General features: G+C 46.7%; 1 protein-coding gene across 1 annotated transcript in view; it reads left to right on the top strand.

The window, feature by feature from the left end:
- Positions 1–725: 725 nt before the first annotated feature.
- Positions 726–17,240, top strand: part of LOC120996158 (electroneutral sodium bicarbonate exchanger 1) — a 247,924-nt gene continuing 231,409 nt past the window's right edge. Inside the window, exon 1 of the mRNA XM_040425910.1 lies at positions 726–1,004. Within this exon, the coding sequence (XP_040281844.1) occupies positions 960–1,004 (45 nt within the window). The 5' untranslated portion in view covers positions 726–959. The remainder of the gene's footprint in view (positions 1,005–17,240) is intronic.

Here is a 17,240-nt window from a genome sequence, read left to right as displayed (position 1 = left end):
GAGCCCAAGCCCTCCAGCCCTACTGTTTAAGGCATACTGTGATACAGTTGAATATAGATATTCCCACAGCCCTGCCACTGCTCCCACTTGTCTCTGGGTATTGCCGCCTGAGGCAATCGCCTCATCTGGCCTCATTGGTGGTGCACCCCTGACTCCAGGCCAGCCCGACCTTCAGCATGCTGCCTGGACATCCTCTAATAATGACCCCAGGAGTATGTACACAGCTGGCGGCAGTGAGGAGGGCCCCGGTGGCCCTATGGGCATCTGCCCATTGGAAAAAATTTCCTGTAGAGACTATGGTCAGTGCGCCACCACATGGAGGTTGCATGTACTGCAGTTACACTGCAATCTGTATGATAGCAGCTGGTCACCTGCAGAGGGGTACACTGCTAAATGGAAGGGTGCAGTCCTGAAACCCAGCAACACTGACTGTTGACTCTTCGTATCGTCAGCCAAAGGTGCTGCACCCGACGTTTCACAATTCGCAGCCGGACTTGTCTGCGACATGAATGATGTCGCAGATGAAAAGCCAGCTTGTCCCCAGCGCCAGGACTGGTTCTCGTCCGCCGCTATAACCTGAGGTGACAGGTAACATTCCCCTCCGTGACAGGCTTCAGCCGCGCTCCATGTAAACCAATGCGGTCGGCGATGGGCGTGGCCTCTTGTGCGGAGCCCCTCCCCCTCCGGACGCGCTGGGATTCTGTATGTTGGTGTCCGCTGCACCTGCAGAGCCCCATCCTCGCCGGGTCCCTGGCACGTTGTGACCGGGCGCCGCCCGCCGATGGCATGGCTCTAGCCGGACTGTACCCCGAGCAGTGACACAGCAGCAGCAGCAGCGTCTCGGTGCAGAGCCTCCCTGTTCCATGGGAGCCTGGAGGACATCTTCTCTGTGCATTCTCCAGCAGAAGGCGAATTAGCAAATTACCGAGAGCGGCTCCGGCAATAACAAGGCGTCAGCCATGCCCGCGGGGAGCAGCGAGCCCGAGAGCGCCCTCAGCTACCAGGTAACCAGTGCCCGCTGTCTGTAGGGGTGGACCCGGGGACTGATACTGGGCATGTGCCTCCTGCCCTGCACAAATGTGTGACAAAGAAGGGGCTCAGTAAGTTACTGCAGTGCAGACCCAGGGGGAGGCCACCCCACAGATGCCCATTCCTGCCACTGCCCGTGATCTGGAGCAGCCATGGGTAGAGAAAAGCCTGGTTCCCCGGTGGTCATGGTGTTGGAGAACATGACATCCACTTTGCAGGTCCACTGATGAGCCAGTGGCATGTTCTTCCTTTCTGGTAATGTCACCTTGTGTGGAGGTCATTGGAGAGCACTGTGCCATAGGGGAACATGCTGGAGGAGATGCCTCCTTGTGTCTGCAGGAGGGGTGATGATGAAGCCCCCCTGGCATTCTGTATTTGAAGTCCATATGACCGCATTTTGCATGGCTGAGGCTAGATGGCCAAGCGTCCGCGATGATGGTGTACCTGTTAGGCCAATACTAAACCACATGTCTGGTGTTATTGTCCCCGGCTGCTGTATACGCAGATCATGGTGGCCCATATGTGAAGCAGGCAGGGCTTCCTCCAGGATCTCGGCAGCTACGTCTTAGGGCTTTGTGCTGCGTTCTGGCCACTTCAGGACTAGTACATGTTTTGCTTTGGTCCTAGTTACAATGGCAATTGTACTTCTATGTGACTCCTAACATTTCCAAGTTCATCCAGCGAGCAGTGATGACACCACACGTGAGCTTATGATCCCTTATGGGATCCGTTACGTCAAGAGACGGACGCAGATACTGCATGCGTAAATATTTCCGATTGTCATATGGCTATAACGTTTTATAGCTCCTGCCATGGTGAATAAATGCTTCTTAGATTGTAGTTGGGATATTGGGACTATAGTCCTCCATTTTATGCTCTACAACAAAGCATTACTTTCTGCACTAAATAGAAACCCTAAAGTGAGCGGTGTATGGTGAATGGTTTGCGGCGCGGGCCGTGATTGTCTCCTTCATTCGAAAGGCAATCATTTACTGCAGCTGATACCAGCACAGTCACTTGACCTTAGCTCTGGTGAATGGCTGAGGAGGCTGACAGAAGCGGCATTCAGTGAAGCTATCCAAAAGACCACCTCATTCAGAAGACCACCCCCTTATTGTACAGACCAGATGTCCCGTGAGAGATTTTCAGTTCCAACCTATGTTATGCATACTGGCCATCTTCTTGAGAAGATCACAACCTGGGCCATGAATGGTGGGTTCGGCCAATGGTCTAAATTGTGTTGGGAGCTCCACCTCAGCAGAACCAAATGGCTCGGTGCAGCCGAAAATACCGCCCCTGCAGAACCAAATAGCTCAGTGCGGCCGTTGGTCAGGTGCATACGGTAAATACCTGATGTCCTCTGCATAAATTAGTGCTTAAAGGATCAGATCGTTATGTACCTGGTGGCCGTGAGGAGGGCTCATGCGGCACCTGGGCATCAGCCTACCAGGGACTTTATCTGTAGCATCTATGGCTAGTCCGCCCCTGGAGAAGGATGGGGGCAAAGTGAATATTTGTGCCTGATCCTTTTCTTCTCCCGGGAGATAGACCACTGCTCGAAGTGTCTGGTTGCAGCTCTCTCCCCTCTCCCTATTGAATACACATGCATGTATGTGTTTGGGGGAGTCGGGAGGGAGTCCAGTGAGAGAGCATCATTTGGCCAATGGCTATTGAATGTGTAAGGTCACCAATAGATACCTGTTGGCTGAATGAAGATAGCCATACCTTCTGCCCCCAACATATACATGCAATATGGAGAGGGGAACAAGTCGCTGCCAGACTCTTCTAGCGGTAGCTCATCTCCCATGAGTAAAGGGATCGGGCATGTTGGATTATATGTGAGCCAGTCTGTGTAAGGCTATTCTCACACTACATTCGGTATGCATACCCGATGCATATGTAGGTCTTGAGCAACTGTATAGATGAAAAAAAAAAAAAAAAAAGAATGCTGCCCCTCTGAGCTACAGTGGCATGCAAAAGATTGGGCACCCCTGGTCAAAATTACTGTTACTGTGAACAGTTAAACAAGTTGAAGATGAAATGATCTCCAAAAGGAAAGGTAAAAACGACACATTCCCTTTGGATTTTAAGCAAAAACATTTTTTTATCTTTTCAGGATAAAAAAGGAATGGGACCCAAAGCAAAACCTTGGGCACCCTGCATGGTTATTACCTAGTAGCACCCCCTTTGGCAAGTATCACAGCTTGTAAAAGGGATTTTCATCCATTCATGCTTGCAAAATGTCTTCCAGTTCTGTGAGATTCATGGGCCGTTTTGCATGTTTTTAGGTCTATTTACAGATTTTCAATTTTGTTCAGATCAGGAGACTGTGAAGGCCATGGTAAAACCTTCAGCTTGCACCTTTTGAGGTAGTCTAGTCTATTGTGGCTTTTGAGGTGTGTTTAGGATCATTATCCATTTGTAGAAGCCATCCTATTTTCAACTTCAGTTTTTTTTTACAGTTGGTGTTATGTTTGCTTTCAGAATTTGCTGGAATTTCATTGAATCCATTCTTCCCTCTATCCATGAAATGTTCCCTTTGTCATTGGCTGCAACACAACCCCAAAGAATGATTGGTCCATGCTTAATGGTTGGAGAGGTGTTCTTTTCATGAAATTCTGTGCCCCTTTTTTCTCCAAACATACCTTTGCTCATTGTGGCCAAAGAGTTCTATTTTAACCCCTTCGGTCCACGGTACTTGTTTTTAGAAATGAATGAGACTTGTTTAGATCTTCTTTTGAAAACTTCTGACTCTGAATTTTGTGGTGAGGACACAGGAGAGGTTTTCTTCTGATGACTCTTCTATGAAGGCCATATTTTTGCTGGTGTTGGTGAACAGTAGAACAATGTACCACAACTCCCTCTTCCTGAAGGTCTTTTGCAGTCAAGCGGGGCTCTGATTTGCTTTTCTAGCAATCCTATGAGCAGCTGTCTCTGAAATTTTTCTTAGTCTTCCAGACCTTCTTTTGGTCTCCACTGTTCCTGTTAACGGCCATTTCTTAGTTACATTTCGAACTGAGGAAATGGCAACCTGAAAGCACTTTGCAATCTTCTTATAGCCTTCTCCTGCTTTGTGGGCCTCAACCATTTTTCATTTTCAGAGTGTTAGCCAGCTGACTAGAAGAACCTATGGTTGCTGTTTTTTGGGACAACATGAGAGGAGTCTGGGTGTTTATAAAGCTTTGAAATTTGCATCACTTGGCCTTTCCTAATGATGATTATGAGCAACACTAACAGGTTATTCAAGATCTGAGACCTTGGTCAAAGTTATTTGAGGGCTCAAATCTCCTTGGGGTCCTATACTTTTGCAAGGTACTCCTTTCGGGTTTTTTTACTCTAAAATTGTACAAAACCAAAATAATACAGTGATATTGCTTAAAATGTTGAAAAGTGTGTTTCATCTTTAACTTTATGCCATTTGGTGATTATTGCATCTTCAACTTGCTTAACTGTTCACAGTAACTGTAATTTTGACCAGGGGTTCCCAAACTTTTGCATGCCACTGTAGGTTTACGCATATGACATAAGGACACTTTATGGTAATAATCACCTATTTGGTCAAATATTGTAACAATTACTGTCACTGGGATACTCAGAATATAGATATGAACCACACTGAATGAGTACTACACGTCCCATAAATGTAAAAGTTTATAATCTTTATTCAAAAATCACAGTATAAACATAATTTCACACATATAACACATTGCATATAATTCTAATAATGAAGCATTTAGTAGATGTATCCAATAATTTACAACACCTATACTTAATATTAATCTACAAGGAGAATCAATCAGTGGTAAATACCGTAACAGGAGGTGGGGGCTCTAAAACCAATGGTGCGCTAAGCCTGGTGTGAACTAACACTCACTATATATAACGCTCAGCATAAGGTTGATGGCTCCCCTATTCCTAGTTGGCAATCGGGATAACAAAGTGAAGTACAAAAAGAAAACCAGAGACTAAGTTAAGAACATACCGGTAAGGGTCAGGATAGGTGTGTGTGATCTCCTCGACGTACGTTTCGCCGTTCTGCGTCCTCAGGAGGAGTTATGGTAATGTATGTTTTGTAGATGTTTATAGATACATCTGGCATATGTTCACCAAATGTGAAGTACCGTATTTTTGGCCCTATAAGACGCACCGGCCCATAAGACGCACCTAGGTTTTTGAGGAGGAAAATAAGAAAAACTTTTTTTTAACCAAAAGGTGTGCTTTTGGTGGGTTTGAACTAATGGCGGTCTGTGCATGACACTATTATGTGGGATCTGTGGATGAAGCACTGGTATGGGGTGGGGGATTTGTGGATTTCACTGTTATGTGGGGGATCTGTGGATGGCACTGTTATGGGGGGAGCTGTGGATGGCATTATGATGGTGGGGGGGATCTGTGGATGGAATTATGATGGTGGGGGGGATCTGTGGATGGCATTATGATGGTGGGGGGGATCTGTGGATGGCATTATGATGGTGGGGGGGATCTGTGGATGGCATTATGATGGTGGGGGGGATCTGTGGATGGCATTATGATGGTGGGGGGGATCTGTGGATGGCATTATGATGGTGGGGGGGATCTGTGGATGGCATTATGATGGTGGGGGGGATCTGTGGATGGCAATATGATGGTGGGGGGGGATCTGTGGATGGCATTATGGTGGGGGGGATCTGTGGATGGCATTATGGTGGGGGGGATCTGTGGATGGCATTATGATGGTGGGGGGGATCTGTGGATGGCATTATGATGGTGGGGGGGATCTGTGGATGGCATTATGATGGTGGGGGGGATCTGTGGATGGCATTATGATGGTGGGGGGGATCTGTGGATGGCATTATGATGGTGGGGGGGGATCTGTGGATGGCATTATGGTGGGGGGGGATCTGTGGATGGCATTATGGTGGGGGGGATCTGTGGATGGCATTATGGTGGGGGGGATCTGTGGATGGCATTATGATGGTGGGGGGGATCTGTGGATGGCATTATGATGGTGGGGGGGATCTGTGGATGGCATTATGATGGTGGGGGGGATCTGTGGATGGCATTATGATGGTGGGGGGGATCTGTGGATGGCATTATGATGGTGGGGGGGATCTGTGGATGGCATTATGATGGGGGGGGATCTGTGGATGGCACTGTTATAGGGTGGTGGATCTGTGGATGACACTGCTATATGTGTCATGTACAGACCCCCCCCCCCCCCCATAACAGTCCCATCCACAGATCCCCCCCCATCATTATCCCATTCACAGATTCCTAGGGAGGGACTGTAGTAGGCGGGGAGAGCGGCGGGGCCGTGCAGGCACTGTACTCTGGCCCCGCCGCTCAGTATGTACTGTATTATACGTAGTGTTAATCATCAGATCTAATCTGAATAATGATGCGCTCCCCCTGCTCCCCATGTGTACCGTACTTACCGGTACATGTCACGCTCCTGTAGTAAGCACTAGCAGCTAGCAGGCAGGCCGGGCGGCCGTGACATGTAAGTACACATGGGGAGCATCATTATTCAGTTTATAGATCTGATGATTAACACTACGTATAATACAGTACATACTGAGCGGCGGGGCCAGAGTACAGTGCCTGCACGGCCCCGCCGCTCTCCCCGCCTACTACAGTCCCTCCCTAGGAATCTGTGAATGGGATAATGATGGGGGGGATCTGTACCTGTGCCTGTACCTCCCCGCCTACTACAGACCCTCCTCCCTCCTCACTAATACATCGCAGTCTGCGATGCTGCAGCATCGTAGACTGCGATGTAAATTGCCAGCATTCGCCCCATAAGACGCAGGGGCACTTTTCACCCACTTTTGGGGGGTAAAAGTGCGTCTTATGGGGCGAAAAATACAGTATCTCTTAGTTGTCATCTGTAAGAAATTTTAAGCATATCTATTTTTGTTTGTTTTGTATTAGATTTTTTTGCATATGTGCATACATGGAATTGTAATATATATTAGGAGGGGTAGGTAGGGTCTATCTCCGCCTTCGGCATCCTGTATTTCCCCTCTCTGTAAATGTTCAGGCCTGTTGATAACGTTAACATGAAAATAACACTTTATCCATGACAGTATGGACCTTCGTAGAGCTCCTTCCTAGGGCTGCAGCAATCGACTATTTTTGTAATCGAGTATTCTATAGATGAATCCAACGCTTAATCGAGTACTCTAATAACAAAAAACAAATTAAAATAATGTTTTTCTTTATAAAAACTCATCAGCCTCCAGTGCTGTCTGCTGCACGCCCAGTGCCATCAGCTTACCCCCCCATTGCCATCAGCTCCCCCCCCCCCCCCATTGCCGCCATCTCCCCTCCCAGCCATGTCCACAGTGCCAGTGAAATAAAATACTTACCTCTTCTGTAGGGGCACCGCTCCACAGCTCGTCCATCTTCTTCTCCGCGTGCTGCTTATGTGCACTGCACTATGTCCTGATGATGTGTCAGGAGGAAAGTGCAGAGCGGTGCGGGCCTGCGGGGGACCATGGAGAGTAATAGCAAGCGCTTCACTGTCGCTCCGTGGTCACATGACATAAATGAATCCTCGATGCAAAAAATTAGCATTGAGAATTTTTTGGTGTTGAATTACTCTATTCAATCAAGTAACCGTTTCAGCCCTACTCTATCCCCTCTATATTCAGGCAACACAATGATGGCAAACCATTAAGGGTGACTTCGCATATTGAGTAGTTTTTTCGGCAGGTAAATCTGCATGAAAATCTGCATCAAAATCCACAATGAAATCAACTTGTGTTACATGTTGATTTCATTACAGATTCACACATGAACTAAATTCACAGTGAACACTTGCAGCATTTCTGCAACAAATATGTAATGAAAGAATCTAACAGGGTTGTCTCATCTGGGACAGATAGGTGCAGGTCCCATAGCACCCAAAGTTCAGGAGCGCACACCTTGCATGCCTGGTCCATTCATAGCCATGGGAGCGGCAAAAATAGCTGAGCTGCGCTCTCTGCAATTTCCTGAAATGAATGGAGGGCAGTTACGCATGCGCGGAGCGCTCTCGTTCTCTTTGGGAGCTTCGTTCTAGAGATGGCAGAGGGTCGCACCTCTGGGACCTGCACCTATCTGACATTGGTAGCATATCCTAGCGATATGCCATCAAGGTGAGACAACCCATTTGAAGAGGGCTAGTCTTCCTCTGGCAGCACTAATAGGATAGTGTCCGACTGGGATACAACTCGAAGACCCAGACTGCTGACAAGAATAGGACATGTTCTGTAAGTTGCAGCACAGCCGTACGGATGTGGACAGCACGCTGATAACATTCACGTGCAGTCCGCATTTTTTTGCAGCCCCTTAGAAACAAATGGGTTCATGTCCGAGCTGCAAAAAAATCGGACGTGGACTGAAAATAATCTTGTGTGAACATGCAGCAAGTTATACGTGCAGATTTTACCCAAGATGTTTGGTCCTACAAAGTATTGGGATGGATGCAAACACGTACTGGGCCTTTCCTCTTAGGTCTTCTGCACATGATTGTGTCTGTTTGGGGTCCACATACCGCATAATACAGATGCAGACCAGGTCCTTTTTTTTTTTTTTGCTAACCCATTGACTTTAATGGATGAGTGGTCCGCAGACATATACGGATGCGGAAAGCACACGGGTCATCCATGCGGATGCAACACATCTGCTAAATACATACGAGGGTGTGTGCATGAGGCCTCAACCCGGACGGAGAGCGAGGTGGCGGGAACAAGGAGGATGTGCTCTTATGTTGTGATACGCATGGCGTGTTTTTTGGCTTTAGTAGCATCTATCTGGTGTCTTGCACCTGCCGTTTCCCGGTGCTGCTAGGATTGTGTGAAAAGAGGGGGACGTGACAGAGACCAGGAGCGCCACCAGGAATGTGACCTTGGCTTACCCCTGAGATGACAGCTCACTTGCTTAGAAAAATAACTGATAAATATATTCAAATACATTTCCCTGGCCTTGTATAGAAGTCACTAAAAGATACATTATCAGTTTCCCTCTTATTGTAAATTATTTTTAACCCACTAACTGCCAGAGCCACAGCAACACAGCCCAGAGGGACAGATTATGAATATCATATAGCAATGTCAGATGTTCAAGGAGCAAAAATGGATCACTTTTGGCTATTTTGCAGTGTGGTTTTACATACTGAATAAACAATAGGTTTGATTAATAGTTATGGGTAAAGGGGTGGTCAAGTACAATATTATTATTATTATTATTATTATTATTATTATATTTTATTAATTTTTTTTTATTTATTTTTTATGCGCTGCAAATCAGTCGGCACTGCAGGTGTAGCGTGGCGGTGCACGTGTCCTAGGATTGGCGTCACCATAGAAATAATGGTAATAAAGGACCGGCACTCGCTGTTCGTAGTCTTGCAAATATTCTCTTTATTGCCACATATCTACTGTATATCTGTGACGCGTTTCGGCACAGACTGTGTCTTGGTCAAACAGTAAAGAATACACCTCACACTACTGCTGATAAAGGGTATCTTGGAACATAAAATAATTCTGTTCCAATACAATGGTCAAGAGAGAAAGAAAAAAATCTGGCTCCACATCCTTATACCTACTTCGATCAAGGAGACCTTTCACTGCATTGAGTCCTTTTTCATGTTTAATGGATGTATAGAGACTGCAAACGTCGAATGGAACGGAAATGCAGTCGCCATTCACTTGCAATGGCATGATCTCGTTTAAAAACTGTTCTGTATCTCTCAAATACGAATGAGCCAGTCTGGCCAAGGGGGTCAATACTTTTTTCTAGAAATATAGCGCTCGGCTATTTTCGCCGTCCCCACAGAAAATGAATGGAGGGCAGTTGCGCATGCGCAGTGCGCCCTCCTTTACTTTCGGGGCTCCATTCTCTTTATAGGTGCACCTATCAGGCAATGGGGGCATATCCTAGCGATATGCCCCCATTGTCTATGATGAGACAAACCATTTTATGTGGTGCAGAGATGGACACTTTTATCTAGCCGTATGCCAACTATTGGGAGGCAGAATTTTATGGTAGATAATTTAGCAGAAATTTATGGTGCAATTCTGGAGTAAAATATCCCATATTAGGCCACAGCCATTCCAGCCAGGGTTGTCCCATTAAGACAGGGGCGGACCAAGAACTTAAAATGACACGGGAAATAAAACTTAGAAGTGGCCCCATGTTGTAGGTGGGTCCAAATTGACTGACGGCAGAGCCAATATAAGTAACTAGAGACAACACAAGTAGGCGGAGCCTGCAATACTTTAGTGCAGCACAAAATACCGCCCCAGCAGAACCAAATACCACAGTGCAGGACACAATAATGCTGCCTTCACAACAGGGCTGTGGAGTCGGTAGATAAATGGTCCGACTCCAACTCAGACTCAGACTCCTCTGTATTTAATATGCAAATGTATTTTATACATTCCTTGAAGGAAAGAAAGGCAACATACATGTCATTACCACAGAACTACTGGCTAGGAAGCCGCTGCCTTCTCCTTTGTGTGCTGATCTTCTGCTGAAGATCGGGCAGTGGGGGGATCCAGGAAGGGGCAGAGGAAGGGGCATTTATTGTAAAACATGATTTCCCTAGTAGAATCCCATAGTCATGTTTAAAGTTTAAGCCAACAATCTGAGTTTCCAAGTTTTTATAGCCTTAGCTGAATGACAGCAGTTTTTCCAATGGTTTACAGCTTCAGTCTTGAGCTATTGACTATCCATTCCCTTCACTTATACAAGTGTCTCCAGTCACTGCAAAAAACATATCTACTTGATCAGTTATCAGTGAGAGGCTAGGTTAACCATGGGCGATGCGTTCCCTGTAACAGCGGAGCACAACACAATGGAAAGTATAGGTATTGCCGCTCCTTAACTGTGCGTTGCGTGCCATATAGTGAAGCATATGAAAAGCATGCTTCTTCATAGTCACTTAACATGTTCGTATTGCGGTAACGTGACGCACTGCATGCATTGGCCTTTATTCTTACAGTAGAGAAGAACCGTATTTTTCGCAAAAGTGGGGGAAAAATAGCAGTGCGTCTTATGGGGGCGAATGCTGCGACCGTCCGGTGAATAGGCTGAGAGGGAGGAGGGGCTGGGGGCCGGCATCTGTTTCTGTAATGGCAGCGGGGCCCGGTGCAGTCACTGTATTCTACTACACCGGGCCCCGCTCACTGTAGTATACAGTAATCATATGTAAATTGTGGGTATTGTTAAAGTATTCCAATCATCTTAAATCTAGCGCTGTACTACTTACTACTAACTTCTTGGCAGTCAGGAGGTCGGGTGGGCGCTCGTAGAGTAGCTCACTACGTCACGCGCCTGCTCCGCCCACTCGAAACAGATGCCGGCCCCCATTCACTACACAGCGACACTGTTATGAATGTGTCATCCACAGATGCCCCCACAATGGTCCCCCATAACAGTGCCATCCACAGATGCCCCCATAACAGTGTCATCCATAGACCACCATTAGTTCAAAACCCACCAAAAGCACACCTTTTTGGTTCAAAATATTTTTTTTCTTATTTTCCTCCTCAAAAACCTAGGTGCGTCTTATGGGCATGTGCGTCTTATAGGGCGAAAAATACGGTAATTAATTATAACTTTTTTGTGAATTGGGACATTTAAACTTGCTTTTTTTTATTTTTTTATTCCAATTTAAATCTAGGAGTCGTCGGAGTCGGTTCATTTTTTGCCGACTCCAGGTACCCAAAATTGCCTCCGACTCTTACTCCTCGACTCCACAGCCCTGCTTCACAACAGTGTTCTACTGGCTCACCACCCTGAGTATGGAAGGGCACCTGTGGCCGTTGGCCGTTGGCCAAGTGGATAAGTACCTGATGCTCCTAGCATTAATTAAAATTGGAGCACCCAATCGTTATGTACTCAGCTGGTGGCTCTGAGGAGGGCTCGGACGGCCTACAGGGCATAGGCAGACCAGGAAACTTCCCTGTAGGGCAGTGTTGGCAAACCTTTTACAGACTAAGTACCCAAACTGTAACCTAAAACCCACATATTTATCACAAAGTGCCAACACGGCAATTTAACCTGAATACTACAGTCCAATATAGTATGTCTTCCATGTACTTTATCATTTAGCTATAATACCCTGCCTACATTTAGCGCGCTAATTGTGCCATTCATAGTGCGCCCTGCGCTGATGAATGGCAGGAAAAGTCTAAGGCATATTGATTCGCCTTAGACCTTTTCCAGGGCGTGGGTGCCCACAGAGAGGGCTCTGGGTGCACCCGTGCCATAGGTTTGCCACCACTGCTGTAGGGTATATGACCCTTCATTAAGACATCTATGGGGGATAAGTGTCTGATTGGTGGGGGCTCGATAACTGGGCCCCCCGCTAATCACAGAAACAGGGTCCTGAGCTCCATCTTTAGCGGTCACACATGCAGACATTTAGCTCTATGGGGCTTTCGGAGATAGCGAGCGCTTGTAGAATGTAGCGGCGGATATGCATGCATGTCTGCCGCTCCATTCGAACAGTGGATGGGCCACCATTTTTGTGATCAGTTGGGGCCCCAGAGGTTGAATTTCCTCAGATTATACGTCGTCTCAGTGGGGCAACCCCTTTAATTCTACAGATTTCCACCCTGGATTTCACCCCCTCAATGGAAAGGGTAAACGTTAAAGTAGATCCACTGTGTGACATAGAGCAGCACGGATTCAGTGAAATGGCGGCACATAAACGCACAACCTTTGCCTGTTCCCCTGCCTCCCTCTGTAGTATTGTCACTTCACAAAATGCAGAGATTCTCTTCTAGAGATAAAATGAGCAACAAGCAAATCTTCTGGTACTTGGTGTAACTTCATAGATGCTTCTGAAAAGACCATGAGACACAGGAGATATCATATCGAGAGTGATTTCACGTCCCTGCACTTCTGTCTGTTTATTCTCATAGCTATCAGCCAAGTACAGTGTAATCGCTGTGTAGGAGGCTCACCGTACTTTATTACACCACCTCACTGTTCCTCCATTAAAACCCCCACCAACTCTCACTGACATGGCTACTGTAGTGTTTCAATAAAAAATAAAAATAAAAAAAACTGGGATGCTTAGCAGCATGAGGGTCCTAGGCTAGAGCCCACAGAGTCATGAACTCTTAGACTAGCCAGATTCACGTTGCTGATCCTGCTTCCTTGATCCCTAGGTGCTGGGCCTTGGCTCATTTGCTTCCAGGCCTCCGCTGCTTGTCTTGGGTTTCTCCATGAAAACTTTTATCTTAATGCCGCTGCAGCCAATCACTGGCCACAGTGGAGATCTGCTCCCCTTGCATTACAAGACCATTTAACATAATGCAAGGGAAGCAGTGATCAGTTATTGGCTGTAAACGGCGTCAAACAGGAAGTTTTCATGAAGGGACTCAAGACAAGCAATGGGGGCTGTGGAGCAAACGAGCCAGGACCCAGCACTGGGGATCAAGTAAGTATGAAAACCAACAAAGGTCCTGCCAGTCTCAGAAATTAGTGTATACAAACCCTTAAGGAGTAAAAATTTTAAGGGGGTTTCAAACCAGTATTCTTCTATATGTGACACAGAATGGGTTAAAATAAACTATCCCCGCTGCAATTTACTTTATAATGAAAGAAATAAGCAAAAAAAAGTGCCATATTATGCTTCATACAGTAAAGCCTCTGAAATGAACACCCATAATTGTCCTGAAAAATTGTCTTTTATACGAAGAGGAGGGTACATTTATAAATAGGAAATTAGAGAACTGAAAATCAGTCATAGAAAATCTTCTCTAGAGCTGTGATGGCCTTCTGTAGAGGCTAATAATAAAGGGGTTTTCCAAGACTTTAAGTGGTTGTCCCACGAAAAATATTCTACAGTTTTCAAACCAGCACCCACCTAGATCTGAATACTTTTGTAATTTTATATAATTAAAAATTTTGCCTAGGCACTGAGTTATTCAATAAAATGTATCTGTATAGCGCCAACTACAGTTTTTTTTTCTTATTTATTTGTCCTGCTCACTGAGATGGTCGCACATGCTCAGTATCATCCTTTAACTGCCTCCTGAGCTGTGATAGGGAGAGCATGGACACGCCCCCTTAGCTACAGCAGAAAAGACACTCCCTTGAGCTGTCAGCTTAAAGGGAGTCTGCCACCTCCATATGGCCATATACAGCGCTTACATTGCCCAATAGCACACCTATACATGAATGTTATGGTACCTTTGTCTTTACACTTGCAGAAGCTGGATAAACGAACTTTGATTGATATGCAAATGAGCACTCGCAAGTGCCCAGGGGCGGCGTTCACTGTGTTGGTGCCCAGGCTGCCCTGCTTTTTTCATTGTTCCCCCGCGCCAGCCTCTGCATATGCCCGCCCTCCTATTCCCTTGCGTCATCCTAAGGTCCGGCCGAGATCCTGCACACTGCGCACTGCCTCGCCGGGCCGGAGCATGCGCACTGCAAAGGTACCATAACATTCATGTATAGGTGTGCGATAGGACAATGTAAGCGCTGTATATGGCCATATGGAGGTGACAGACTCCCTTTAATATAAATGTAGCAGAGCAGTGAATGGGGAGATCTCTGGACCCATGTGAGGTACAGGGCTGGTTCTAGCTTTGTTAGAAAGAGGTTGTCATGTACTGTATGATGTCTGATTTTCATTTTTTACATTAGTCCTGGGATAACCTCTTTAAATACCATGTCTGACTCCCACCGATCAGATACCTCAGGATAGGTCATCAGTTGTAAAGTCTTGGAAAACCCTTTTAAGCAATGTAACCTATGCCTTAGGCCTCATGTACACGAACGTTGTTTGTGCTGTCCACATCCGTTGTTCCGTTCCGTGGCCCCACAAAATAAAGGAACATGTCCTATTCTTGTCCGTTTGGTGGACAAGAATAGGTATTTCTATTCCACACGGGCAGCATCCGTGTTTTTGCGCAATTTGCGGACCACAAAATACAGTGAGGTCGTGTGCATGAGGCCTTAACGGCACACTCTCTCTGAATGGGTAGTCCTGGGGTCCTTGCTGAGACACATGACTGCGTAATCACAGAGGAAACCCCAGCAGATGACATCATCGGGCTTTCTAGGTAACATCATAAGGAGCACCCTTTGATCTTTGTTCAAAATGCTGTGGTTAGTGCTGGTTTGAGCAGTCAGAGGAGACGGGCGGCTGCATGTGACGGACATTCTTCACCCTGACTGATGCAGGTAATGAGAAATTGAGTCCTTCACCAAATTTCAGCAAAGGTAAGGTGGTCAAAGATGTGTCAATTGTGAGAGCGAAGTGTGAGCGGTATTTGGAAAACGGTATGCCTCTTCATTTTCTGTTGCCCAGATTTTTCCGACACAACCATTCAGCCGGCAGCATTTTTGTTATTTTCGTATCTACAACCTAACTTGTTTGTAAACTACAACTCCCAGCATGCTGAGCCCACCCTGCGCAGTCAGTAGCAGATTGACTGCTCCTCTCCAGTGTGAATGGTAAATATTATTGCAGCATGCATACGTGATAACCCGCAGAGCCGCAGCGTGCCATATGCTGTGCTCAGCCAGTGCGGTGCAGCTGCTTAACATTCAAGAGCTGCACTAGCATTATGGTAATGCGAGGACGCATTGTACGATTACTTTTAGTATCCATTATTGTGGACCATTAATTGGCTGTCAAAATAAGTGACAGAAAGTGTTCTTTGTGAGCAGAAGTCGCACAGCAGAAGTGACTATAAAAGCCGGCTGTACGTCTTTATTGGTGGACCGTGTTGCTGGGCAGACCTGCGTCCTCCTTGGAAGGTAGATCCTCCGTGTGGTCTATTTTAGGGGAGCGTTAAATACACAACACACGATCTACTCACATATATTGTGTTTTTTTTGCTGCACGTCATATTTATTTCATATATACTCTAAATATTTCATCTTCAATCTGAATCTTTTATATTCCATCAGCATTATATCTGTGGCAGGTCTAGCGCTTGTAAAGAGCGGCAAAAATAAAGGATCATTTACTCGACTAGGATTAAAGGAGTTCTCCGGGATCCTCAAAATAGGTCATGAATAGGGATGAGTGAATTTCATGTTATGAAATTCGTTCACGCTTCGTTTGGTGGTAAAAGCACAATTGCGTTATGGATTCCGTTACCACGTACCATGACTCAATTCTATGACGGAATGCATGATGGAATGCCTTTAGAGGCATTCTGTTATTCATTCCGTCATAATAGAAGTCTATGGGCTGCAAAACGGATCTGTCCCGTTTCCGTTATGCAGGCCATAGACTTCTGTTATGATGGAATGAATAACGGAATGCCTCTAAAGGCTTCCGTTATGCATTCCGTCATAGAATTGCGTTATGGTCTATGGTAATGGAATCCATAACGCAATTCTTTTACCACCAAACGAAGCGTGAACGAATTTCAAAATATGAAATTGGCTCATCTCTAGTCATCAATATGAGATGGGCGAGAGTCCGACACCCCGCACCCTCACCAATCAGCTGTTTGAGGAAGTCAACAGTGTCATGCATTTAACCCCTTAACCCCTTAAGGACACATGACGTATCGGTACGGCATGTTTCCCGAGTCCTTAAGGACACATGACGTACCGGTACGTCATGTGTTGTTCCGATCACTGCCGCCCGGCCGGCTGTGATCGGAACAAGGTGCCTGCTCAAATCATTGAGCAGGCACCTAGGCTAAATGCGCGGGGGGGTCCCGTGACCCCCCATGTCAGCGATCGCAACAAACCGCAGGTCAATTCAGACCTGCGGTTTGTTGCGATTTCTGCAGTTTCTGATCCCCGCGGTCCCTGACCGTGGCGATCAGAAACTTTAGTGTGGCGAAAATATATATTTATCACCCCCCTGCACCTCTGAATGATTTTAGCCCGGTGGGAGGTGCAGGGGGGGGGAAGGGTTGCGGGCGGTGCGGCAGGCGGGATCGCGATCCCCCGCCCGCCTCCCATTGAATAATCGTTGGTGTACAGTGGGTATACCAGGGTGCCAGCACATTGCTGACACCCTGGTATAAACGGCTGACATCGGTGATGCGATGTCAGCCGTTTAACCCTTTCCATACCGCGGTCCGTACGGACCGCTGTATTTAAAAAGTTAACAGCTCAGGGAGCTCCCTCCTTCTCCGATCGGGGGGCTGCTGTGCCTTTGCAGCCCCCCGATGGGAGAGGGAGAGAGCTCCCAGACAGCCCCCCGCCAGCCCCGTCCTCACCCTTCCCCGTCTGCGAAGTTGTGGCAGACGGGGAAGGTT

The sequence above is a fragment of the Bufo bufo genome, chromosome 3, assembly GCF_905171765.1.
Source record: "Bufo bufo chromosome 3, aBufBuf1.1, whole genome shotgun sequence".
In the NCBI taxonomy this organism is placed as follows: domain Eukaryota; kingdom Metazoa; phylum Chordata; class Amphibia; order Anura; family Bufonidae; genus Bufo; species Bufo bufo.
This window is presented reverse-complemented; position numbering and strand designations above follow the sequence as displayed.